Source organism: Hemitrygon akajei, chromosome 16 (assembly GCF_048418815.1).
Source record: "Hemitrygon akajei chromosome 16, sHemAka1.3, whole genome shotgun sequence".
In the NCBI taxonomy this organism is placed as follows: domain Eukaryota; kingdom Metazoa; phylum Chordata; class Chondrichthyes; order Myliobatiformes; family Dasyatidae; genus Hemitrygon; species Hemitrygon akajei.
The window spans coordinates 31,138,211-31,163,636 of record NC_133139.1 but is presented as its reverse complement, the minus strand read 5'-3'; the positions used below and the strand labels follow the sequence as shown (position 1 = coordinate 31,163,636).

Genomic DNA, 25,426 nt, shown 5'->3' with positions numbered 1-25,426 from the left:
TGAAGATGCTACTTTGCAATACTGTTCCTCTATCTAAAGGTCTCGTTTTGGTCTTATAGGTATGTGTTCTTCACAGTTGCCACCAATGACTTCTCAAAACAGTTCCTGGTTCATAATCCTGTGATCAATACACAGCTTTACCCTCTAAAGAAAGAAATAGTATGGAACAGTAAAGTGCAGGAGTGGTTGTTCAGCCCAGTGTGGCTGTGCTAACCTTGATACCAATCTAAACTAATTAATCTGCCTGTCCATATCCCTTTATTTCCCATCTCTCTAAATGCATCTTAAACATTAAGTATAAAGTCATCAATTTCCTTTTATTTAAGCATTCTGAGAGATCTTCACAGATCTTGTGACAAACTTCAAACATTGGTTCAAATGTAAAACATTATCCATTCTTCTGTTCTGAGATGCTTTTTAACCCTTTGACTACAAATTCTTTTATTGGAGGCAAAATCAATACAAAACAATGGAAAAACAAGTTTATTGTACACATCGGACAATGTTTAACATCCATCTCCAGCTTCAAAAAGTAAACAAGGGAACAAACCAAATCTTAAAAGAGACTTACATTAAATGAAGCTCTATGCAAGACTCCAACACGTTACTGAAATGTTATTCACAAACATCTGGAATAACCATTCAACATAGCTTTATTTTTTTTTAAAAAAAGGAATTGAATAAAAGTTGTTCGAGAAAATAAAAGGCAGCTCCAGAAATGTTGGTTCATTTTAAATAAACAATGTAAATGAAAAGTATAAAACTGCAGGTTTCCAAATCAGCTGGTTTTTGTAACAGAAGTGTCTTTCACTAGTCTTCTAGCCGGGGCTTGTGGTGTATTATGACTCCAGTGCCCAAGGCAGCTCAGCAACCTGAAATAATAGCATTAAAACACTGGGAATACTTAGTAAGTCAGACAGCATCCGTGGAGAAAGAATTATGGTTTTAGGCAATGACCTTGAAAAAGGTCATTGATCCAAAACATTAACTGTTTCTCTCTCCACTGATGCTTTGTGACTTACTAAGCATTCCCAGCATTTTCTGCTATTATTTCAAATTTCCAGAATCTGCAGTTTTTTGCTCTTTGAAGCTCAGAATTTGCACTGCCATTGCTTCATTTCTAGAAGTTAGCTCCATGTGAAAACACACCATTTCTCAGATTACTGGTAATAAAACCAGTCCTGTAATACACAACTTGGCAATAAGTTCATGATTGATCTGTATACGATAAAGAAGAGTACAAACTCTTGCTTGCCACCCTAACCTTTAGCACACTTAGAAACCTCCCAGTGCTGGTGATATTACAAGACCTATCAAACACATCAGCTTTGGCTAATGGATAAAATCAACTACATCGAAATCCTGAGATCTGGTGGTGAGCTGTCTCCAAGCTAACCATCCTGCTGCTGGATGAAAGGGTTTGGAATGGCCTCCATACCATCTTGCGGGCAGATTAGAACGACTGAAGTCCCTCTGCACACAACCAAGCCAAGTTGGCGTGTGTCTTCAGTCAATTTGTACTGGTCATCAGGATCTGAAATTCATTAGCATAAATTATATTTTAGCTCCTGAGCATCCAGCTTTACAACACAAAACATGGCATAGAAAATACTGGACAAATTGAGGAAAAGTAACTTCCTGCAATTAAGGAAAAAAATTAGTTATGTTTCACTGAAGCTGCACAGCTATGCTATTCTTCTCAACCCTGTACAGAATCATGATGCACCAATGTCGTCCAGCATTCACTATTGGCTTAGGCCAGAAATTAGCATCAAGCTCCCTTTAGTATGCTAAGAAGAGTAATGACTAATGAATCAGTGCTAGATTCTAGCACCCTGGTAGCCTTACGATTCCTATGTTACATATCTATACAAATCTGGTGCAGTTAGCTATCATCTAATTAACTGTGAAACGTTACACAGATTCAGCAACAAGCTTTACACATCCGCTCCTTCTACTGCACAGAACTTCTCTCAACCAACTTGATTAAATGCTTTGAAAGCTTAGGCAATAGGATGAAATAACATCCAGCAAAAGGCACTCAGGGCCCTATTTTAGAGCCCAGCTAGGATTAAAGTTATAATTTCATTAGGAAGTAGCAGCTAAATGCATTGCACCCTTAAATCACTGTAATGTGGATTCTTTACAGCAAGTTTATTATAAGAATATTGTCGTACCTCTCACATACTCTATAGTTCCATCCAATACAAGATTAAGGAGTGGATCAAACCCTTTCAAAATCCCACTGGCTGTGGAAGAAAAGAAAAATTACGCCAATCAGTATTATATTCAGATTATTGTCATTTAGAAACCACAAATGTAATGCAGTTAAAAAATGAGACAACATTCCTCCAGAATGATATCACGAGAGCACATGACAAAACAGACTACACCAGAAAATCCACATAACGTTTGGCAATCCCCAATCCAGAGTCCGGAGAGGCTGTTGCGTATTAATATCACGCTACCATCTTAGCGTGTTCCCCAGAAAGGAGCTCCAATCCCACCAAACAAGACCAAAAACTAAAGCTACAAGTCCTGCACAAAACCACATAGTTACAACATATAGTTACAACAGTGCAAACAATCATACTTCCATTTTAGCAATTCTATTTCAGGTAATACAGACTCCTGTTAAAAGATTTTAAATAAAAATGCAATAGAAGTACAGAATGGGCATATTCTTTGCAAATAAATTCCAACAGTTTTATTCATTTTTTTTCAATCTTGATTCATTTTACGACATACGGTTTGCAGAAAAAAAGCAGCATTTACTATCTATTCCTAAATACCCGTAAGAATGTGACAATGAGCCATCTTCTTGACCTGCTATAGTCCTTTTCCTACAGTGCAGTTAGATAGGGAATCCAGCAACAATGAAGGACAAGCCATATATTTTCAAATCAAGATGGTGGACAACTTGGAAGAGAATCCAAATTGTGTTTTCCCATCTATCTCCTACCTCTACCTTTCTTGGTTTGAGAGATACCTGCTAGAATGATCTGGTTGACCAACTATAGTACACTATCATCAAAAACAGATGCCAAGCCAGTGGTGTAAGTTTATGGGGATGGTTCACGGGAGCTGCTTTGTGCTGAATGGTGTTGAGCTTCTTGAAAATGATTGGAACTGCATTCATCCAGACAAGTGGAAGATAAGACATTACTCTTTAATTTGTGCCTTGTACATGGTGAAAAGCCCTTGGGGCATCAGGACATAAGTGCTATACCACAGGATATCCATCCTCCGTCCCACTATTTCTGGTCGATAGAAACGATAATGGAGGAATTGGCAAAAGTAATGTCATAGAATGCCAAGTATATATGGTAAACTCTGTTGTTGGATGAGGTTATTTTCCAACAGTTTGTGACATATGTTGCCAAATGAGTCTGGTTACCGTTTATCTTGAAGAGATAGCTTAAATGCTAACCCAAGAGTGCTTTAAAATGTTGAAACCTTTCATAAAATACAGAATGCTTCTAATAGCAGGAAAAGCAGAGATGGGAAAAAAAATCAAACAGGCAACTCAAAATAAACTTTGTTATGTTTGAGTTCAGAGAACCCGAGATAGTTTGCTGCAAGGAGTGTTTAAATACAATGAGTTATTTGGACCAAATAGTACATATATTATCCACATACTTTAAAATGACCTTCAATTAAAAATGAATTTGAATATCTTACTGCCATTAAGAATAAGCCGTAAGATCTTGACTTCATCCATGACATACTTAAGGACTCTGCTCAATTCCACCCCCATACCCTGCCCACCTAATTCATAGCTGCCGACATTCTTCCTCCTCCAAGCTCCCCAAGACGGAGGTGGTGGGGGGGGGGGGGGGGGTGGGGGTTCAGACTTCACCTCCTAGAATAAAGTTTCGTAAACCTCAAAGCATTTTACACGAGATATTATACATTAAACAAATCATCAAACGATACCTTCTCGCCCTCCTTGAAATTTCACACGGATTGTTTTGTCTATGTACTTGGAAAGGTCGAGAATACTCTCCTTCTTCTTCTTCTCCTTATCCTATATTTAAAGACATATAATTGTTAATGGCGTAAAATAAAACAAGGCCGAGCCGCTGATAACACGCGTTGCTGTAAATCCACCGTTCTTCCAAGTTGCTGTTCAAAACTCAACAACCGGCTTCTAGCGGTGGCTCTCAGACATAAGCGAGCCCACACACACAGGAGAACAAAGTTGGGCTCGCCCTGCAGCCCGAGGTGGTTTTAGAGTCCATTCTGCCATCCCCAGGGGCCTTACACCCCGTCACCCACCAGGTACTCACCGCCATCTCCGCGCCGGCAGCCAGTGACCTCCGAACCGCAGAGACCTTTAACCCCGGCCGGCAAGCTGAGATCCGGCTGCCAGTTTGTCGGCGTAGGCCCGGCTCCCGTCAGCGGCTCTAGAGACCAAAAAATACAATGAAACGTAAATGAAAGTAAACAGACGCCCTCCGTTACCGACCCTCGCTGCTCTTGGCCCTTGGACGGTTCGACCGGGTGTGTGGGCGCGGCAGGGACGCGGGGAGGAGCGGGCTGTAAAATGGCGCTGGGAGTACGGCTACTGCTGATCGCACTGCAGCTTCCTCAGGTCAGCGGGCGGCCGAGCCCGGGGCCGGATCCTGTGATCGCAGCTGTCCGGGTCGTCTTCCTTATACCTCCACTACCCCCCCCCCCCCGGGTTCGCGCACCTCCCCCTTGTCCCCCCATTCCCGGATCCGTATTCCTTCCCTCCCCCACCCCCTAGGTCCGTGTCCCTTCCTCCCCCTCCCCCCCAACACACCCTTCAAGGGGTCTGTGCCCCTTCCCCTCCCAATACAACCTCCATCGTATCCCTTCCACCCGTCACGTCCACCTTTGTGCTTCCCCTTTACCACCCCCACTCCCCCATATGAGTCTGCGACCCCCACCGTGGTCCACGTCTGCATTTCCCCAATCCCAGGTCAGGAGTTAGCATCCCTCGTGAGTCCGGATCGGGTCCTTCAACTTGTCCCCCCCCCCCCCCCAACATTACCTCGGTTCGTGCCCCCTCAGTCCCCCACCTTCTGCAACCTCCTTTGGGCTCTCTGTTCACCCCACCCTTCTTGGGCCCATGTCCCTCCTTCCAGGGTCGCCTGCCAAAATTCTTCTCTCCTCCCCCCATACTTCTCTCCTGTACTATAATCTTTTGGCAATTTTGGTTATTACCAAGTGGTATGATCTAATTGTGTATTTTCTTTCTCTAATGCTAAAACTTGTTTTGAGCCATTCCTTGAATCTTATAAAGTTAGAACTTTTCCAGATAAATAATCAGATAGTTCAGAGGGATGTGAAGGGGAATAATTGTACACAGTTATCTTTGTTTTTTTTTCCAGCAGATGATCTAGTAGTGGGTTTGGGTTAACCACAGCAGGTATCATTTGTATTGTCTATATTTGGAACTGCTAGTGTAATGCATTTTGCTATGAAATATGCAGGTGCTGTCTGAGTATGGGATGGTCCACGTGTTGTCTGAAAAGGAGCAAGGAAATGCAAAAGATTACTGTATCCAGTTCAACCCCTCCTGGGCATATTTACCTATCGATCTCAGTAAAGCGGTAAGTATGGTTTGGGTAACATTTAGCAATTGCATCTGGAGCTCACCCTGGCTGCATGTCACAGATACAATTCTTGTACCTTAAGTTCTTCTGACAGTGGATCTAGATTGCCCCAAGCCCTGCCACCCCAATTACTTTATTGTATGCTCACAAATGTGGTGTGGTCAGAACTTACACCTTTTCAGGATTGGATGTGGGGAGAGTTGAAAGTTACATAATTTGCAAGGCCACAGGATCATTTTTCAGGCTTCTAAATTTATGTAAATATGTGGCATTTCAGAAATGCTCTTGACATCTAACAGAAATTCAAGGTTATTGCAAAGTATATTTGAATTTTCGGTGATACTCAAAGGCAGATGGTTTTTAAATATAAAATGCTGGCAGAACTCAGCAGGCCAGACAGCATCTATGGGAGGAGGTAGTGACGACGTTTCGGGCCAAAACCCTTAATCAGGAGTCAATAAAAGCGACACAACAGACTCCTGATGAAGGGTTTCAGCCCGAAATGTCGTCACTACCTCCTCCCATAGATGCTGTCTGGCCTGCTGAGTTCTGCCAGCATTTTGTGTTTTTATTTATTTCCAGCATCTGCAGATTCACTCATGTTGGTTTTTAAATATGTCAGCTTTTGCTCCCTTTCATTAAAGTGGAAGTTTATCTGAAGTTACCTGTTCCTTCGTGTTCCTTGTCACCTTCTTCAGTTTTTCACGGGAAGCAGTCTAGTTATGCCCACCGTTTTGGTGACAAGAGGTAGGAGAGCAGTATAAACCACTGATGGGGAACAGTGAGAGGGAGCAGTGGTCCCAATGCAGAGATTTGACCTGAAATATCAATAATTCCACCCACCCCTCCTGCAATTGATGCTACTCTGAACCGCCATTTTCTCTGCTCTATATGTCACTGAATGGATTCAACATGAATGATGAATTGCATAAAGAATGAAGATAGAACATACAACAACAATAAACTCCTGCTTCTGCATAGCTTTCTTTTGGATACCTTTCCCTTTTAGGAATGACCTAGATTTATATCATTCATCAGCTGATTGATGTCAGTTTTACTCCATTTTTATAAAGTATGCAAATTACTTGTGCAAAATATCCACAATTTATAAAGAGGAAGAATTTAAATTTCCATTTAATAGGTTGAATTTAATGTCAGAGAAATGTATACAATATAAATCCTGAAATTCTTTTTCTTCGCAAACATCCATGAAAACAGAGGAGTCCCCCAAAGAATGAATGACAGTTAAATGTTAGAATCCCAAAGCCCCCCCAGCTCCCCCCTCCCATGCATAAGCAGCAGCAAAGCAACGATCAACCAACGATCAATCCCTCCACCAACAAAAAAATTGGCAACCCCACCGAGCACTCAAGCGTGCAGCAAAGCATCAATAAAGACTAGCAGATTTGCGGTACCCCAAAGACTACTCATTCACCCAGTAATCGACATACCACAGGCTCTCTCTCCTTCTAATAAGAGAAAAAGAGGTGTCCCTGTTTTACAGCAAGAGGGGAGACATAACAAAACAACTCGCCGATTTATGGTGTTAAAAGTCTGTTGCGTCGCTTTTATCGAGCTCTGTGCCCAAAGATCTCGGGTCTCTGGGCACACAGCCAACAGCTGGCTTGCTGCTTTCAATCTTCCATGTAGTCCCACAACACACTAGTTTTCTGTGGTGACACCGACCTCGAATGCACCTGCCTCCAGAGCCACAAAAATCCAGCGCTCTGAAGGCACGCTGGTCTTCTAGGCCGCATCTTTGGCATATCGAAAAAGGGCTGGTCATGAGGCCCTGAGAGCAGGTCCCATTCCTGCAAAGGACCAAAGTCAGCATGTAACTCCAGGTCAGGGTCTTCAATAGAAACCGGAAAAGGAAAAAAATGATATTAAAGATAGATGTTTCCGAAGTTTCAAGCAAAGGAATTGCCGTTAGGTGTCATCATCCTAAGCTCTGCCCTCTGTACCACTCTTTCAACAACTTTGTTAGTTAACGAGTAAAGATAAACTAGGTAACCATGTGGTTTTAAGCTTATTTGATAAATACTGGTCTGTACATCAGCTGCTGATCTCTCTGAGAGATAGATGGGTTGTTTGATTTCACCAAGAGTGTGAAATAGATATCTGTCTGAAAGGCTTGGTAGAATTCTGTATTACCAAAATTGATCATAGGGATCTTCACTGTTGTGCAACGTGTCGATGTTCATTTTCTATGCTGATGTACAAAGGATGACCAGTTAGCCAAATTACCATACTGTATTTGATTCTTGGGGAGACATGCTCTTTGTTCTAGTCAAAGGCTCTGACTTTTAAAAAGAAACAATTGTCTGTTTCAATTTTTCCTACACAGCACATAATGAGAGATTGTTTATATATAATTCACTTTTATTGTTGTATTATTTTAATATGAATATTTATTTAAAAATGTGCAATTCCAGAAATAGTCATAGAGTTTAAAAACAGTCTGCTGGAGAAACTCAGCATTTGACTACTGTGTGTTTGTGGGAAGGAGGAGGAATCGTTGATGATTTGGTTCTCACTTACCCATATTAGGTCCATATCCTATGCAATGCCAGTTCAGTTGCTGCCTAAAAGTCTCTTTAAATGTGATGATTGTATCTGATTGTGCCACTGGCAGTGAGTAACAGATACCAACCAATCTCAACATAATTAAAACAACCTTCCCCTCATTTCCCTTTTAAATCTTGTTCCTCTTACTTTAAAACTATTCCCTCTTGATATCTCTACCTTGGGAGGGAGATACTATTTACTGTATGCCTCTTATAATTTTATACGTCTCTGTCAGGTCGACCTCAATCTCCTTTCTTCAGAGAAAATAAGCCCATCTTATATCCCAAACACGAGGAAATCTGCAGATGCTGGAAATTCAAACAACACACACAAAATGCTGGTGGAACACAGCAGGCCAGGCAGCATCTATAGGGAGAAGCGCTGTCGACGTTTCAGGCTGAGACCCAGACCCAGACGAGGTCCTGACAAAGGGTCTCAGCACGAAACGTCGACAGTGCTTCTCACTATAGATGCTGCCTGGCCTGCTGTGTTCCACCAGCATTTTGTGTGTGTTGTCCATCTTATATCCATTCTCTTTCCATTACTAAAACCCTCCAATCTAGGCAACATGTGAATCTCCTTGCTACTTCCCAATGCAGTAAAGTTGGTTATTTTCATTAGAAGCAGGTTTGATTTACTCAAAGGGATTTTTGAAAATATTTTCAGCAAATTGTTTAATCTGCATCAAAAATTGCGATCTTTTTCAGTCTCTCTTGCAGGTCCAAGACTTGACATCTTCTGTGCTGTGCTCACCTTCAGATGTGCCCCTACATGGATTTAACAACAGAATTCCCATGGTGATGCGTGGAAACTGTACTTTCTATGATAAAGTGCGACTTGCACAAATCAATGGAGCCAGGGGTTTGCTCATTGTCAGTAGAGAGAGCCTGGTAAGGAAAATTAGAGAGTAATATTGATCCAGTTTAGCTGAAAATGCTTTTAGTAACTTTATGCCACTCTGACACCTATTAATCTGGAGACTGTAAGTGTCCAATGATAAAAGTTTGCAAAAAAGAACATGAACCCTATGTCAACATGAGGAAATCTGCAGATACTGGAAATTCAAGCAACACACACAAAATGCTGGTGGAACAAAGCAGGCCGGGCAGTATCTATAAGGAGAAGCACTGTCGACGTTTCAGGCCGAGACCCTTCGTCAGGAATTACTGAAAGGAAAGATAGTAAGAGATTTGAAAGTAGGAGGGGGAGGGGGAAATGCAAAATGATAGGAGAAGACCAGAGTGGGGTGGGGTGGGGTGAAGCTGAGAGCCGGAAAGGTGATTGGCAAAAGGGATACAGAGCTGGAGAAGGGAAAGGATCATGGGACGGGAGGCCTAGGGTGAAAGAAAGGGAGGGGAGCACCAGAGGGAGATGGAGAACAAGCAGAGTGATGGGCAGAAAGAGAGAAAAAAAAGGAGGGGGGAAAAAACTATATCAGGGATGGGATAAGAAGGGGAGGAGGGGCATTAACAGAAGTTAGAGAAGTCAATGTTCATGCCATCAGGTTGGAGGCTACCCAGACGGTATATAAGGTGTTGTTCCTCCAACCTGAGTGTGGCTTCATCTTGACAGTAGAGGAGGCCCTATGTCCTTCAGTATGCTTCCACGCCTCCTTTTAGCACTTGGATATCTGTTGCTGCTTCATATGCCGTGAGAGTGTTTTCTGGTGTGGGGGTTTGGGAGTTGATCTTGTGCTTTTGCTATTTTGCTTTGTGCAGGGGATGGGGATTTGGGGTCGATGCTCTTAATGCATTTTTGTGCGGGGCGAAAAGGTTTGAGGGCTGATGTTCTTGTTGAGGTTTTGTTAGTTTTTGCAGTGGAAGTGGGTTTTTGGTGCCAATGTCCTTGTTGCATTTTTGTGCGGGGAGGGTGGTTTGCGGGGGGAGTCAATGTTCTTGCTGAGGTTTTGTTAGCTTTTTTGTGGGGAAAGTGGGGTTTGGAGGCTGATTTTTTTTTTTTGTAGCGTTTTTGTGTGAGGGAGGAGGGGGTTGATGATCATGTTGCCATTCTTTTTTTTGTGAAGGGAGCTAGGTGTGCTGTTTCTCTTTGAATTTACTGCCATAGTTTTTCTTTGTTTCATGACTATCTGGAGGAGGAGAATCTCAGAGTTGTATATTGTATACGTACTTGGATAATAAATGAACCTTTGAGAGTTAGTAAAGTACAGGTGTCCCCCCCCCCCCCCCTTTTACAAAGGTAGAGCGTTCCTGTGAAACCGTTCGTAAGCCGAAATGGCATAAAGCAAAGAAGCAATTACCATTAATTTATATGGGGAAAATTTTTGAATGTTCCCAGACCCAAAAAATAACCTACCAAATCATACCAAATAGCACATAAAACCTAAAATAACACTAACATATAGTAAAAGCAGGAATGATATGATGAATTCACAGCCTATAAAGTAGAAATAATGTATGTACAGTGTAGTTTCACTTACCAGAATCAGGAAGATTAAGACAAAACAGATTTGTAGGAAAAAATTGGCACGTACACGCATGCGCACACACCTGCCCGCACAAGGCTTCATGGTCATGGTAGTTTTTCTCGGGGTAAACACAAGTTTAAAGCGGGCGTCTTTTTTCGTAAAAGCGAAAATCCTCTTTCGGTTAACGAAAACAGGTACCGGGTATTAATGTAGGTCTTTTGTAAAAGCAAAATGTCGTAAAGCGAACGTTTGGAAAGCAGGGGACACCTGTATACGTATATTGAATAGATTAAAAATCGTGCAGAAATGGAAATAATTTGTTTTTTAAAAAAGTGAGGTAGTGTTCACGGGTTCAATGTCCATTTAGGAATCAGATGGCAGATGGGAAGAAGCTGTTTCTGAATTGCTGAGTGTGTTCCTTCAGTCTTCTGTATCTCCTTTCTGATGGTATCAATGAGAAAAGGGCATGCCCTGGGGTCCTTAATAATGGATGCTGCCTTTCTGAGACACTGCTCCTTGAAGGTGTCTTAGTACTCAAGATAGAGCTGACTAAATTTATGATCCTCTGCAGCTTCTTTCGGTCCTGTGCAGTAGCCCCCTGTGGACCAGGCAGTGATGCAGCCAGTCAGAATGCTCTCCACAGTACATCTATAAAAGTTTTGAGTGTTTTTATTTTCACATAACTTGTAGAAACTTTTACAAGTTATTGTCTAGTTTAGACAGTCCAGGCCTAACTATCATCAATGATGTCCTGTAGATTTCTGATGAAAAATAAAGGGGGCACTTAGAGCTGATGTGCTGGTGTGCCTGATGCTTGTAGTTACACATAGGTGTTTGCCTCATTCAACATTTAAAAGAGGTTTAACTGCATCATCCATATTGTGATGCAGGCAGAGTTTCCCCAAAAGGGACCCACCACTCCCTTGCTTCTCATCCATCTACTCCCGCCTTGAAAATGGTGAAAGGTTCTGCTTACACCATTCTTTGAGAAAGCATTCCAAAGACTTTCTATGGTCCTTTGAGAGGTTAAAAAAACCCTCACTTTTAATTTGATGAACCACACCCCCTCTCTTATTTTTAAAAGATGACTCCTAGTTTTAGGTTCTGCACAAGAGGTAACTTCCTCCCCTTGGTAATTGCATTGAGACCCCTCAGTTCTTGTACCTCACTCAAATTCCTTCTTATTCTTCTAAATTACAGTCAAGACAAGCCCAATTTTCAAGCCTTTATTTATAAGACTTTATTCATAACCATTCCAGATATCAGTTGAGTAAACCTTCCCCAAACTGCTTCCAACTTATCCTTCCTTAAATGTGACTGAAACTGTACATGGTACTTCAGTAAAGACAGAAATAAATTAAGAGTGAGAGTAGGCCATTCGGCTCCTCAGGCCTGTCCCATCATTCAGCATGACCGTAACTGTTTCTGCCTCAGATTCAGCTGTAGAAAATGCATCAAGAACATTATTGTGATTCAGGGGATCAATGAACAGGAACCCCATGGTGTGCTTCCTGTCAAGCATGATCTGTCCTTGCCACTACATTCTGAAGGTACCATTGGAAGCGAGAGCTCTGGTTTATTGTAACACCAATATTTAAAGTTGATACAATGAATTTGAGCAATACAAATTATCGCTGTGAAGATTATTAAATACAAATACAATGTAATTTAAAATTGGGCTGTATGAATCATGACCTTGATGCAATATGTTGCTTGCTGCTTTGCTTTCTGTGTTAAATCTATAGAGCTTTCTGGTCACAATTTCAAGATCCAAGTTAATTCATCATGTATACATCAAAGTATATAGTGAACTATGTCACTTGTGTTAACAGTGCACCTAAGGGTGTGCTGAGAACAGCCCGCGATTATTGCCGCACCTTCTAGTGTCAACATAGCATGCCCACAATACTTGGCAGAAATGCACAGAACGCAACAAAACAAGGCACAATGAGCAGTAAACCAACAACAGCAAAACAAGCCCTGTTCTTCCCTCTAACCCACGCACATACATAGTCCTCTAAAAACAAGACAGGTGTCTTCTTCCTACTGAGTTCATTTAAAAGCAAGAGTCCTATAATTGTTACAAGCCATTTTGTGGAAATTTGTATCCCACTTGCTACCCACTGATGTGTAACATATTTTTAAATAATATTGGGTGTTAAACATCATCTACATATCTAGATTTTTGGAATCCAGGTCTTACTGGATGAATCATTGGGTGGGATTCTGCAAATATAGAGTAAAAGCTGTGATACAAAAGGATTCCTGTGGCAATTATGTAAATTTTGCCAAATATTTTATGCATGTCTAAATAACTTATTAAGTTACTTTCAATTGTCATGAAATGGTTTTGACGTTTAACTTTGAAATTGTCTATGGAAGTGGTTCATCTGAGGCTTCAGTTCTAGACTGTGGACAGCAGGTGCTGCTGTGGAGCTATTTAAAATTTTCCTGGACCTCGTGACAACTGTTCATTTTCAGTCCTTGGTCTAATTTTTTTTCCCTATTCTTGTTTACAATAATTTCTAAATTTGCTTCTTGTCTTTCTCCAGTGGTTATTCACCATTGTGTTGGGCTTGTACCAGCAATAGTCTTCTGCATTTTTTTAATGCTCCTCCATGCCCATGAGGTATTCTTTAATTCCCCAGCAAGTTGTGCTGTGCCCTCCTGTAACCACACCCACCTCACCTGCTCAGTTCCTGCATTTACATTGTTCTTTCCTCTTTTTCTTACCAAATGTATGTGAAGACCTGTTTTGCAATACTTTCTCCCACTTCCCCCTTTATCAGTAGTCCAAAACCTCAATTCTTCATTCTTAGCGACCCTATAAATCCACTCTTCATAGCTGTTTGAGAGTGGGTCGAAGACCTCATTTTAAAAAAAAGTGGTTTGTAATTAAAATAATTTTCTATTTATATCTGTTCTAGATTGGAAGTTTGCTATCAGAAATGGATTAGATAGACTAGTTCTTTTTCACTGGAAGGAGGAAGGCTTGAGAGGTGACGTGATAGAGATATATAAAGTTATGAAGGGCAAAGGTTAGATAGGAATTTACCATGCTAGGGGCCTCTAAAACTAGGAGCATAGGTTTAAAGTGTGGGGATGGAGGGGAGGGTTAAAAGGCATCTAAGGGGCAAAATTTTCATGCAGTTTTGGTATCTGGAATGAGCTACCAGTGGAGGTGGTGGATACAGGAAGAATCACAGTAAAAAAAAAAATCTTTACTGTTACTTGAATGAGCAGTGCAGAGAGGAATATTGAAGGCAAATGTGAAATAGTGTAGATGGTATGATGGTCATCATGGAATTGCTGGGCTGAAGGGTCTGTCCCTGCTGAACTACTCAATGACTCTGTTCCTTATTTTGATGATGTAGTTGTACTACACTGATTTGCATAGCTCTGCCTTTTTTAATATTCCCAGGTCATGCTTTTTTTTAATAGATTGCTCCATCTATTGTTTTAATAACTTCATGAGCAGTACCATAGAAAATCTACTGGTTATGGAATAAATGCACTGTTTGTTATTCTGCCAATTATTAGACTCCTTGTGGTGAATCCATAGGAAACATTGGCAGATACTACAAGGCATGTACTGTCTGCACTGACAGCGCCCAAGGCTTTTGCTTTCTCCTCTTACATTTCTTAAAAAACTATTAAATAAATGCATAATGGAACAATATGATCATAGAAATGTTCGTGTAAACTGTAATGTTTGATTGATGTAGAAATTTTGTTCCCCCTACTCTGCAGGTGCCTCCAGGTGGAAATGGGAGTCAGTATGAAGAGATTGATATTCCAGTTGCGCTCCTGAGTTATGATGATATGCTTGATATATCAAAGGTAAAACTTCTCAGGTGTCCAATGTTAGAGGGTGTGGTGCTTTGAGAAGTATTTACTGCTGATTAGAGTGGGTTAGTTACTTCATCTTTCACTTGTAGGCTGTTCAGCATGTGAAGAAGAAAGTTAAGGAGCCTTTGGAGTCTAAGAACAGACAGATTAACTGGCAAGCACTGTACATCTAGGGTTCAGGGAAATAGTAACTATAGATGAACTGCATCCATAGTTTTTATTTGCATCAGTCTTTTTTTTTTAATTTTTTTATTAGTTTTTCAAAACATTTTACAAAATTAAAAACCCCAAATCCCAATGAGGAGCATTAATACAGAGCAAGGTTAAGCATACAATAACAATATGCTACAAAGGAAGAGAATTTAACAAAAAAGCACCTAAATTAAAGACAAGTGAGCTTAGTGTCCTCCCCAAACCCCACAACACAAGAAAAAAACAACAATTCCAGACCAACCACCACACAATATAGAGAGTATAAGTCCGGACAGTCAAACTCCCAGACTGTGAATACACTTAGCAACAGAGGATAATAATGCCTACTACCAGAAAAAAAAGGGAGCTGAAAGCAAGGGACCGAAAAGAAAAAAAAACCCTAGTCAAGAGGAAGGTTATGAAAGTACTCGATAAAAGGCCCCCAGACCTTATGGAACTTTAAATCCGAATTGAGAACTGAATAATGAATTTTTTCGAGGTCCAAGCAGGCCATAATGTCGTTAAGCCATTGCGCATGAGTGGGCGGGGCAACATCTCTCCATCTAAGGAGGATCAAGCGTCTCGCCAGGAGAGAGGCGAAGGATAGTATTCGGCATTTGATCGGACCCAGACATAAATCTGTCTCGCCCCAAAAACCGAACAGAGCAATTAAGGGGTTAGGTTCTAGGTGCTGATTCAGAATACCCAATAATGTAGTGAAGACATCTTTCCAGAATTTCTCCAAGCTAGGACAGAACCAGTACATATGGATGAGAGAGGCCACGCCCCTCTTGCATTTATCACAGAGCGGACTAATGCCAGGGTAGAATCGAGATAGTTTAGATTTAGACATATGGGCTCTATGAACAATCTTAAACTGTAAGAGGCAATGGCGAGCACAAAGAGAGGTTGAGTTAACCGATTTGAGAACTGAGTCCCAGCTCTCCTCGGATAAGGAGATATTTAAATCCTGCTCCCAGGCCATTTTAATTTTATCCACAGGGGCCCGTCGTAAGGCTGCTAGTTTATCTTGGATAATTGAAATTAAACCTTTACCTAGTGGATTAATGGAAAGAAATAGGTCCATAGCATTTTTCGCAGGCATTTCAGGAAAGTTAGGAATTAAAGGAGCAGTAAAGTGTCGGATTTGGAGATATCTGAAAAAGTGAGCGTTAGGCAGGTTGAACTTAACAGAGAGCTGTTGAAAAGAAGCGAAGCGATTATCAATGAAGAGATCTTCAAAATGTCTAATGCCCTTCCTGTACCAAACATGGAATGCTGAATCGAACGTGGTAGGTAAAAAAAGGTGATTATGTGCGACAGGGCTAGAAACGGAAAACCCCTGGAAACCATAGCATTTCCTGAACTGAGCCCATATACGCAAGTGTGTCTAACCAGAGGATTAGTTATTGATCTGGGCAGACTGCTAGGGAGTGCAGAGCCAAGAAGTGCAGATATAGATAATTCTTTAGTGGAGCTCAACTCCATTGCCACCCAGTTAGGGCACTCAGGTTGACCGTGGAAGAAAGACCAGAAGGCAGCACAACGTATATTAGCTGCCCAGTAATATAAGCGAAAGTTAGGTAAAGCCATGCCACCCTCTTTTTTAGATTTTTGGAGGTGGATTTTATTAATTCTAGAGCGCTTATTCTGCCACAGATATGACAAAATAATAGAGTCTAAGGAATAAAAAAAAGATTTAGGAATAAAAATTGGGATAGATTGAAATAAGTATAAAAATTTGGGGAGAACATACATTTTGACAACATTGATACGACCTACCAAGGACATAGATAGAGGTGACCATTGTACCAGACTCTGTTTTGTAGCATATGAAAGATTGACAAAGTTTTCACGAAAGAGATCTTTAAACTTCCTTGTGACTGTAATTCCAAGATAAGTAAATTGATTATGGACTACTTTGAAAGGGAGATCACGAAATATTAGTTCTTGTGCTTCTTTATTAATTGGGAAAAGTTCACTCTTATGTAAGTTGAGTTTATAGCCAGAGATCTGGCTAAACTGGTCAAGAAGTGAAAACGTTAGAGGTAAGGATGTAGACGGATATGAGAGAAAGAGTAATAAGTCATCAGCATAGAGAGAGACTTTATGCTCAACACCCCCTCTCCAAATCCCGGTCAGTTCAGGACATTTTCGAAATGCTATCGCCAGAGGTTCTATAGCCAAATCAAAGAGAAAGGGACTTAAAGGGCATCCCTGACGGGTGCCATGTTTGAGATTAAATACTTGGGATTTCTGAAAATTAGTTAGAACAGAAGCAGTAGGACACAGGTTCAGCAATTGGATCCAAGAGATGAAACTTTGGCCGAGGTCAAATTTTTCTAAGACTGCAAAAAGGTAGTTCCACTCTATACGATCAAATGCTTTCTCCGCATCAAGGGAGATAACACATTCAGGAGTCCCAGTTGGAACTGAGTATAAAATATTAAATAGACGCCGAATGTTAAAAAAAAGGGAGACGATTTTTAATAAAGCCTGTTTGATCATCAGAGATAATAGACGGAATAACGGTTTCTAATCTATGAGCCAACATTTTAGCTAAGATCTTTACATCAACATTGAGCAAAGAGATCGGCCTGTACGAGGAACACTTTGTTGGGTCTTTGCCCTTTTTTAAAAGAAGAATAATAGATGCCTCATTGAAAGAGGGTGGCAATTTGCCGTAATTAAACGAGTCAGATAATACTGAAAGTAACTGAGGAGAAAGAAGTGAGGAGAATGATTTATAAAATTCCACAGGGAACCCATCAGGTCCAGGAGATTTCCCTGAGGACAGTGCAGAAATTGCAAAAGATATTTCTTCTAGTGATATAGGCGCATTGAGTTTGGCTTTGAAATCAGATGAAAGTGAGGGGATATTCAGATTCTGTAAAAATTGATCCACAGAGATATTGTCATTCAGGGATTCAGAGGAATAAAGCCGAGAATAAAAATTTTTAAATGTGTCATTAATTTCTAAATGATCCGATGTAAAGTCTCCGTTCTCCTTCCGGATCTTTGTAATATGTTGTTTGGCTTTGGAACGCCTCAGCTGATTGGCTAGGAATTTACCAGACTTATCCCCATGAATGTAAAAGTGGCTCTTGCTTTCGAGAAGTTGGCGTTCGACAGGTTGAGTGGACAGAAGGTTAAATTTAGTTTGGAGTTCAACGCGCTTCTTGTATAATTCAGGGTTCTTAGTTTGGGCATATAATTGATCCACATCTTTAATCTGGTTAATGAGGTCTGCTCGATCTGCACGGGATCTTCTATTGAGATTTGCTGTATAAGAGATTATTTGACCCCTCAAATATGCTTTCATGGCATCCCAGACAATCTGGGATGGCACTTCAGGTGATGTATTAGTGTTAAAATAGAAGGTTATCTGGTCTTTAATAAATTTTACGAAATCATCATCCGATAATAAAGTTGAATCGAACCGCCAGTGTTTGTTCCTCTGAGGGAGACCGGGAAAGTTCAGAGAGAGGGTAATTGGGGCATGGTCAGAAATCAGTATACTCTGATAGTCACAAGTGTGGGCAAATGGGATGTTGGTTATCGAGTAGGAAATAGTCAATTCTAGTGAAGGTATGGTGAACATGTGAGAAAAAAGAATAATCTCTCTCCGTAGGATGGAGGAAACGCCATATATCAGAGATACCAAAATTAGAGAGAAACGACTGAATAGCTAAGGCAGATTTGGTAGGTGATCTGGTAACAGAGGACGATCGGTCCAGTTTAGGATCCAACCAACAGTTAAAGTCACCACCCAATATAAGAGTATGAGTTTAAGTCTGGTAGTGAGGAAAAAAACCGTTCAAAAAAGTTAACATCATCAAAGTTGGGGGCATACAGGTTTGCTAGTGCAACTTTAGTGTTATATAGTTTACCAGAAACAATAATAAAACGGCCATTTGTGTCCGATATTTTATTATGGAGTTCAAAAGGAATATTTGAGTTAATAAGAATGGAGACTCCCCTAGCTTTAGCGGCAAAGGATGAATGAAAATGCTGACCCGCCCACTTTGACAGAAGCCGGGAGTTATCAAAACAACGAATATGAGTTTCTTGGAGGAAAGCAATGTCAGCTTTGAGTTGTTTAATATGTGAGAATACCTTCCTCCTTTTAACAGGGTGGTTCAGTCCCTTTACATTCCAGCTCACAAACTTAAGTGCACTAGCCATTATCAATTACTAATGCATAAAAGGCAGCAGGCTTATAAAAAATCAAGCGGTACAATAGCAGTCTGGGAGCAGAGATGTAAACATAGATTCGTAAGGTCAAAATATAAACATGTCCTAAACAATAAAGAAATGTTGGAACTGGAAAACCCACCCCATCCACACAACCCAAAACTAGAGGGCTACCAAAACAAGTAGCTAGCTCTACCAAAAAAATTAACCCAAATACAACTTCCAGATCTGTGTCATTGACAGCAGTTCCGTATAAATGCTATAACAAACAGTAACTAGTTTATGCACTAAAAAACATAACTACAGATTAGAACACCTTCTGCCGAAATATACAACTTAATACAGAGAGAATCGGAAGAAAACCAAAACTAACCTACCCGCGAAATATTATAGAAGGATAAAGTAAGAGAAAGGGGGAAAAAAAGGGTAAGAAGGAAAAAGAAAAAAAGAGGAAGGGGAAAATTATAAATTCAAGACGAGTATTTATCAACCATTTACCGAGAAGGGAGAAAAAAAAAATTCAGAGAATGGAAAAAAAAGGGAGTGAATAAAAGAAAAGGATAAAATAAATAAATAAATATTTAAAACAGAGGAAAAATAAATCAGCAGTTGAACTGTGAACCGACAAACAGGGAGGCCTTCACTAAAGACTTTGAACCTCCAAAACAAGTTAGAATTAGTTGTAGAACTCTGTAGGTAAAGTTATACAGAGGTAAAAATAGATTACACACACACCAAATCCCGGGAGAAATTGTCAACAGCCTTTAGAGTTTCAGTGAATAATGTCTGGGTGATTCAAGTGAATTCCGAGTCCAGAGAAAGTAATTTTACTACGAGGAGTACTTATCCACCATTTTAGGAGGTCCGATCAGATTCCGAAGATGACTGGATAGCCGGAGGACTTGCCACAAACGCTTCAGCTTCCCTTGCTGATTTGAACCACTTGAATTCCTCGGTATTAAACTTGATTCTTAGGTCAGCAAGGTTACGAAAGGAAGGTTTGAAACCACGATCAAAAAGCACTTTCATTACGCCTTTATACTCAGCGTGCATCTTTAAGGTCTGGGGTGCAAAATCTTCCACAAAGCGAATGGTTGTATCCTGGAAAGAAAAAGAGCCTCTGCGACGTGTCTCCACAATCAGACTGTGTTTTACCTGGTATTGATGGAAACACAAGATTACTGGTCGCGGGCGGGAGCCTAGAATTCCAGGGGGAACGTAAACTCTGTGTGCCTGTTCGAGCTCGGGCGGCTTCGGAAGCAAATCTTTCCCGAATAACTCACAGAGAAACTCGGCGAAAAACTTCACGGTTGACCCCTTCTCAGTTGCCTCTGGTAATCCCAGAATTCTGATGTTGCAGCGTCTGCTGCGATTTTCGAGATCCACCATTTTGGAAAGAAGTTTGTTAGATTTTTCCTCTAAACTGGAACAGAGAGTCTCCAAGTATCAAACCCGACTTTCTAAAGCTTCAGAAGTCGAATCGATGCGAGATAAGTGTTCAGCATGTTTGTCCACTTTATCGTTGATCCGATCCAGTTTCTCTTCTAACTGTTTGAAAGCGGTTTTAAGTTCCTTTAAGATTTCGTCTCGCAGCTTTCCAAGCGCCTCCATCGTCACGCCCGATGAGGTCATAGTTTCTTTTCTCCCGGATTTAGAACTCTTGCTAGACATTGTAGGTTAGATATATTCACAGGCAAGTAAGAGATACCGAAATAATTCCTAACTAAGCTTTAAAAAATGGAGACATTTAGTGCAAAGGTAGCGACAGTAACGGAACAAAAGTTCGGAGCAGCTAAGCAATGGCCATCTTACCGGAAGTCTGCATCAGTCTTCTCAATTAAAGAATCTAATTCACAGTATTTATGATATCATTGGTGCTCCAGTGTTTGATGAGAAGATTGTCTGTGAGCCTCATTCAGCAGCCATGCAAGCCTATAAACCATGATTGGGAACGGGAATCTTGATTTTGCCATCTTGACCAAAGAGCACAAAAGTTTTAGCCACGGAGCTGAAAGATAGAACCAACCTCCACCAGTCATCATCTACTGTTGTATGGCATGTGCTCACTAGCATTTGGTAGCCTTTATGACGAATTCTAAAAAGAGGAGAGAGTGATAAAGAGATGTCAGGGTTTAGGAATTGAATTCTAGTAGTTAGATCCTTACCAGGTTCAGGACATTGAAAATATAGATTGCATAAAAGACCAGGAAAGAGGTAAGTATCTAAGTTTAAAGCTTACTTTCATGGCATTGGGAATGGTAGTGTTGGTGATGAAATGGTGAGCCACCACTGTCATAAAATGACTGATTACTTCTGATACTCCCCTATGTTGCAATAACTAGCTGGTGCTGGGTGCTGCTTTCCTTGATACAATTAAGAGAGTGAGTGTGTCCAAGAATGTTTTGCATTTTTGCAGTGCTATGGGTTCATGTGTAGAGAGTTTTGATCAGTTTATGCAGTTAGTATGATGTGCATGTTATTCACTTTAAGTGCTGGAAGGTGCAATAAGAGCTGTGAGTAAATTGTGGTGTACATTACAGCTTTCCCTAGCTGAGCAAGAGGATACTGTCCAGACATGACACCTTTGTCTCTAGGTATTGCTGTCAACTAAAGAGTCTGTTCTGGAGCAGGGCCATCAAGAGATTGTTGGTAGCACTCCCAGTAACAATCAAGAACTTCTTCAAAGAGAGCAAGACTCTTGGAGGATCCTGTTGAACACTGAAGTTTTGATTGATTATTCTGGTTGATTTACTGAATTAAAGGGTGCGGTGTTTAGAAAGTATTTACAGCTAGTCAGAGTGGGTCAATTACTGCAGCTTTACTCATAGGCTGATAACCTATGAATGAAAGCTGAGAAATCCATTTTCTTACAATTACTGAGTTCTGAAGCAGAATGTGTACTTAATTAACGTAGTTGAAGCAGTGACTAAAGGGCATGCTTGTGTTACGTAACCTCGTAACCAGGTAACTTACCAGCAAAGATAGCGGGATCAGCTGAGTCGGATGCTACAATTTTCAAACGTTTTATTCAAAAAGGGGCACAAACGTATGGTTAATACAAAACATTCAGATCATATACATCGTCAAAACTCAATCTAAAACACCAGTGTAATAATAATCAATCAGAAATAAGCTCTATAGTTGTCTAGGGGGTAATACTGAGTCCAATTGAAATATAAAGAGTCACTCAGAAGTCTGCAGGCTTTTCCCTTTTGGGAACCGCTGGGGTTTCACGTTGTGGAGAGAGAGAGATGGTTGAGAAAGGATAAACACTTGCCCGTTGTCTTTACAGAGCAAATCCTTGGAATCAGGGGAGCAGGCTTCCCCGTTGTGCGTTAAAAGCGGTCTTCCGTTGGTTCTAGCCACAGATTCAAAATTTGGAATCTAACGCACGTGGCTTCCTTCAAAATGGCTTCCCGTTCCCACGGGAATCGGTATCGTGCTTCCTTGGTGTCTCCTTGGTGCGTCTGAGGGTTGTCCCCCCCTCAGACCCTCCTTTATACTTCTTCATGGGATCGCAGGTGTCAATCAGGTTGCAGGTGATGCGATCTCTCTCTCAACCAGCCCACTTTGCCCGAGGGCTTTTCACGTGGTCTCCATGAGACAATAGTCAATATCGCCTTTATTCTGCTTCTCGGGAGAACGTGGTCTTCCGCACGTCTCCCTCTCTCTCTCTCTCTCTCTCTCTCTCTCCCATTTCCTGTGTCTATTCAGCACGTCTCTCCCCCTCTTGGGTCAGTTGACCCCCCCTTGACTAGGGCTCTTGCGATTCTCACAAAGGAGGGGGCCGAGGTCATAACACCTCCCCCCATAGCAGGTTTTTTACCAGCGGTTAAAAACAGGTTGGTACAGGACTTTTTTTTTTGAATCTACATACTACACAAGCTTTTCTCTTCACAGAGTACTACTGTTAGACATTCAAGTCAGTATCTAAACAGGTAACAAGTACAGTGCCCCTTTCTTTAATACCTTAACCTCACGTGCCATACTAAAGTCTGGTAGCATCAAACTTCAGCTCAATAACCACCTTATTTATTTGCTTTCTTCAGCAACATAACTAAGGAGGTGTGATCTTAGCTTAGGTGCATCTACAAAAGTTTATACAAATACTAATCGTTTCGGTCGTGGTATTTCACCGGCAGGTCTCCCAAGGGGTGGTCTTTATTATTCACAGGCTTTGGCGCGAACCCGTACAACCGGCGTTGTGATTTACAAAGGGCATTTCTATTACCCATCGCCTTTTCGGTGAGTCCCCCCGTGGGGACTGCGAGTAATTTGGCAAGGTACCCTCCCATTTCCTTCCCACAAGGGTTATTCTCTTAACTCCGCGTCCACCCAGGTAGTTAGCCCTTCTGCCAAGACCATACAGGCTGATGTGTTTCAGGCCGAACCTTTCCCCCTGGCCGCATTTAAATTTCGGCTTCCTCGCAGCGCTTTCTTGAATAACAATAGCGTGTGAGGCACCTTTACATTCCAAATCAACCCATAATCGGTGCGTAGGCATCATTTTAGACTTTAACCTTTTTCCCTTTGAGTTGGGAACTACAGATTTACCGTTCTCCCCCACAACAACAGTTATCTCCCCATTCATAAACTCCACGTTAACTCTGAACACTCCCCTCAGCACAACCCTCTGGGGACTCGCACTCCCCAAGGTTAACCCTTTTTTCCCCGAACCAAGCCTATCTGATCCAAAAGGACGGCCGTCTCGTTCAGCTGAGTCAAATACCTCAGCTTTTTCCTGAGCTCCGTGACTAGGTTCAGCACCACGTGCATCCCCATCTTGGACACACTCAAACGGGACATTGGCCTCTTCCAGGCTTTCAACACCCGTACCTTTTTCAAATTCTAACGTCCCCCGATCCTTCCAGTTACTCTCTAGGCAGCCCCCCGTTGGGAAAGGCGCAACCCTGCGAGCTGAAACAACCTCCTCGGCCATTCCAGCTGACTTCTCCACAGCAAGGATACCCTTCCTCTCTAAGACTGCCCTCATTTCACTCTCGGGACCATCGGGAACACCTTTAGAACTCTCAACTTCTCCAAACAATTCTGCCAAACCAGACAGATCAACCATGTCCAACTCTGGACCTTTTAACAGCTTTATCCGTTTCTCATCTTTATTTCCTACCTCTAGGACCTTTCTCTTCACTAAGGGGGGGGCTATCTCCTCGCCCTTACCCCCTTTCACTTTACTACTTTATGTTTTACCACCCTTGGAACCCTCGTGGTATAGGGTCGGTAAAAACGTCTTGGCCAAATCACTACTGGCCCGATTTAAACTGCTCTGGTTCTCAGCTGCTTTTCTTGACAGGCTGCGAGTGTCCGCGCATGCGGGATAGCTCGGGGACTCCATGGGCGGGGCCTCAACTATCAGGGCGGTTCCCATCTTCCCACCCGCGAGGTCATTACCCAAAAGGAGGTCCACGCCCTCCCCCGGTAACTCCGGCAGGACTCCTAGTTCCACAGGTCCCGACACCAACTCGCAATCGAGAAGGACCCTATGCAAAGGCACTACTTCGATCCAGTTCCCTAGGCCTCTCAGGGCTACCTCGCCCGTCGGAGGTCCGAAGGGTAACACGTTATGGCTAATTAATGATAGCTCCGCCCCCGTGTCTCTCCAAATTCGTACGGGGATGAGGGGGTCCCCTTCCTTCAAAGACATGGTTCCTTCGGAACTAAATGTCTCCCGCCCCTCCTGTATTCCATCTACCTGGGGCCCTCTTGTCGATTTCCTGATTACCACTGCACGCCCGATAGGGATCGCTGCTCTCTCCCTCTCTTGCTCCTTTCTCGGAGCAAAGCATTTTGATGCGATATGACCCACCTTCCCACAATTAAAGCAGGTTAAACCAGGGGGTCTCCAGGTTTCCTGTCTGTTATCCTCACTTTTTCTGCTAGCTCCCGGCAGGATCTCCGCCTCAGCCAGCGGGCTTTCCCTGCCGTTCCGACGGTCTCTCGGGTAACTTTTTGGCGAGGAAAACTTTGGCTTGTGGGTTAGGTCATATTCATCTGCGAACCTAGCCATCTCTGAGATGGACTGATTCGTCCTCTCATTTAAATACATTCGGATCTCTTCCGGAACACAACCTTTAAATTCCTCAACCAAAAATTACTCCCTGATACGCCCATAGTTCTCGGCCACCTTTTCAGCGGTGCACCAACGGTCCAAGAGCACACCCTTCTCATGGGCTAGCTCGGTATATGTTTGATTCCATCCTTTCCTTAAATTTCGGAACCTTTGTCTATACGCCTCAGGTACTAACTCGTAACCTCGGAGAATGGCCTCCTTTACTTGGTCATAACTCCCTTCCCTTTCCGGGGGCAGCGTGGCATATACCCGCTGTGCTTTCCCTCGTAACACACTTTGTAACAACACCACCCACTGCTCTCTGGGCCACTTCTGATTCACTGCCACCTTCTCAAAAAGCAAGAAATAACTATCAACATCCATCTCCTCGAACGGGGGGACCAACCTCAACGCCCGACTAACATCAAACCCCTCCTCTCCCTCTTCCCCTTGAGCTCTTCGCTCTTGCCTTTGCCTGTCCAGCTCCAATTCATGGCTCCTTTGTTTCTCTTTCTCTTCTGCTTCTGCTTCTACTTCTAGCTGCTTTAG

General features: G+C 42.0%; 2 protein-coding genes and 1 long non-coding RNA gene across 6 annotated transcripts in view; 1 reads left to right on the top strand and 2 right to left on the bottom strand.

Annotated features, from left to right (window-relative positions):
* The window catches only part of LOC140739938 (uncharacterized), a 369,849-nt gene that overhangs the window by 204,776 nt on the left and 139,647 nt on the right, over positions 1–25,426 (bottom strand). The window lies entirely within an intron of this gene.
* On the bottom strand, positions 299–5,076 carry LOC140739936 (U6 snRNA-associated Sm-like protein LSm7). 2 transcript variants are annotated; one of them, XM_073068629.1, is made up of 5 exons: positions 5,018–5,076; positions 4,290–4,406; positions 3,937–4,027; positions 2,178–2,249; positions 299–1,534 (listed from the first exon to the last, which is right to left on the bottom strand). In XM_073068629.1, exons 2-5 carry the CDS (start codon positions 4,293–4,295, stop codon positions 1,392–1,394), a joined length of 312 nt encoding a protein of 103 aa, XP_072924730.1. In that variant the 5' UTR covers positions 4,296–4,406; positions 5,018–5,076; the 3' UTR covers positions 299–1,391. The 2 variants fall into 2 exon arrangements, with proteins under 2 accessions (XP_072924730.1, XP_072924728.1); XM_073068627.1 differs by lacking the exon at positions 5,018–5,076 and having other exon boundaries at positions 4,290–4,426.
* The window catches only part of sppl2 (signal peptide peptidase-like 2), a 50,860-nt gene continuing 29,760 nt past the window's right edge, over positions 4,327–25,426 (top strand). For 2 of the 3 annotated variants that reach the window (XR_012101773.1, XM_073068625.1), the window contains exons 1-4: positions 4,465–4,594; positions 5,460–5,579; positions 8,858–9,040; positions 14,326–14,415. Coding sequence is in view for 2 of the 3 variants with exons in the window: in XM_073068625.1 (XP_072924726.1) it covers positions 4,547–4,594; positions 5,460–5,579; positions 8,858–9,040; positions 14,326–14,415 (441 nt within the window). In the remaining variant the exon portion in view is untranslated. Of the gene's footprint in view, positions 4,433–4,464; positions 4,595–5,459; positions 5,580–8,857; positions 9,041–14,325; positions 14,416–25,426 lie in introns of those variants that run through there. The other variant, XM_073068626.1, reaches the window with a different exon arrangement.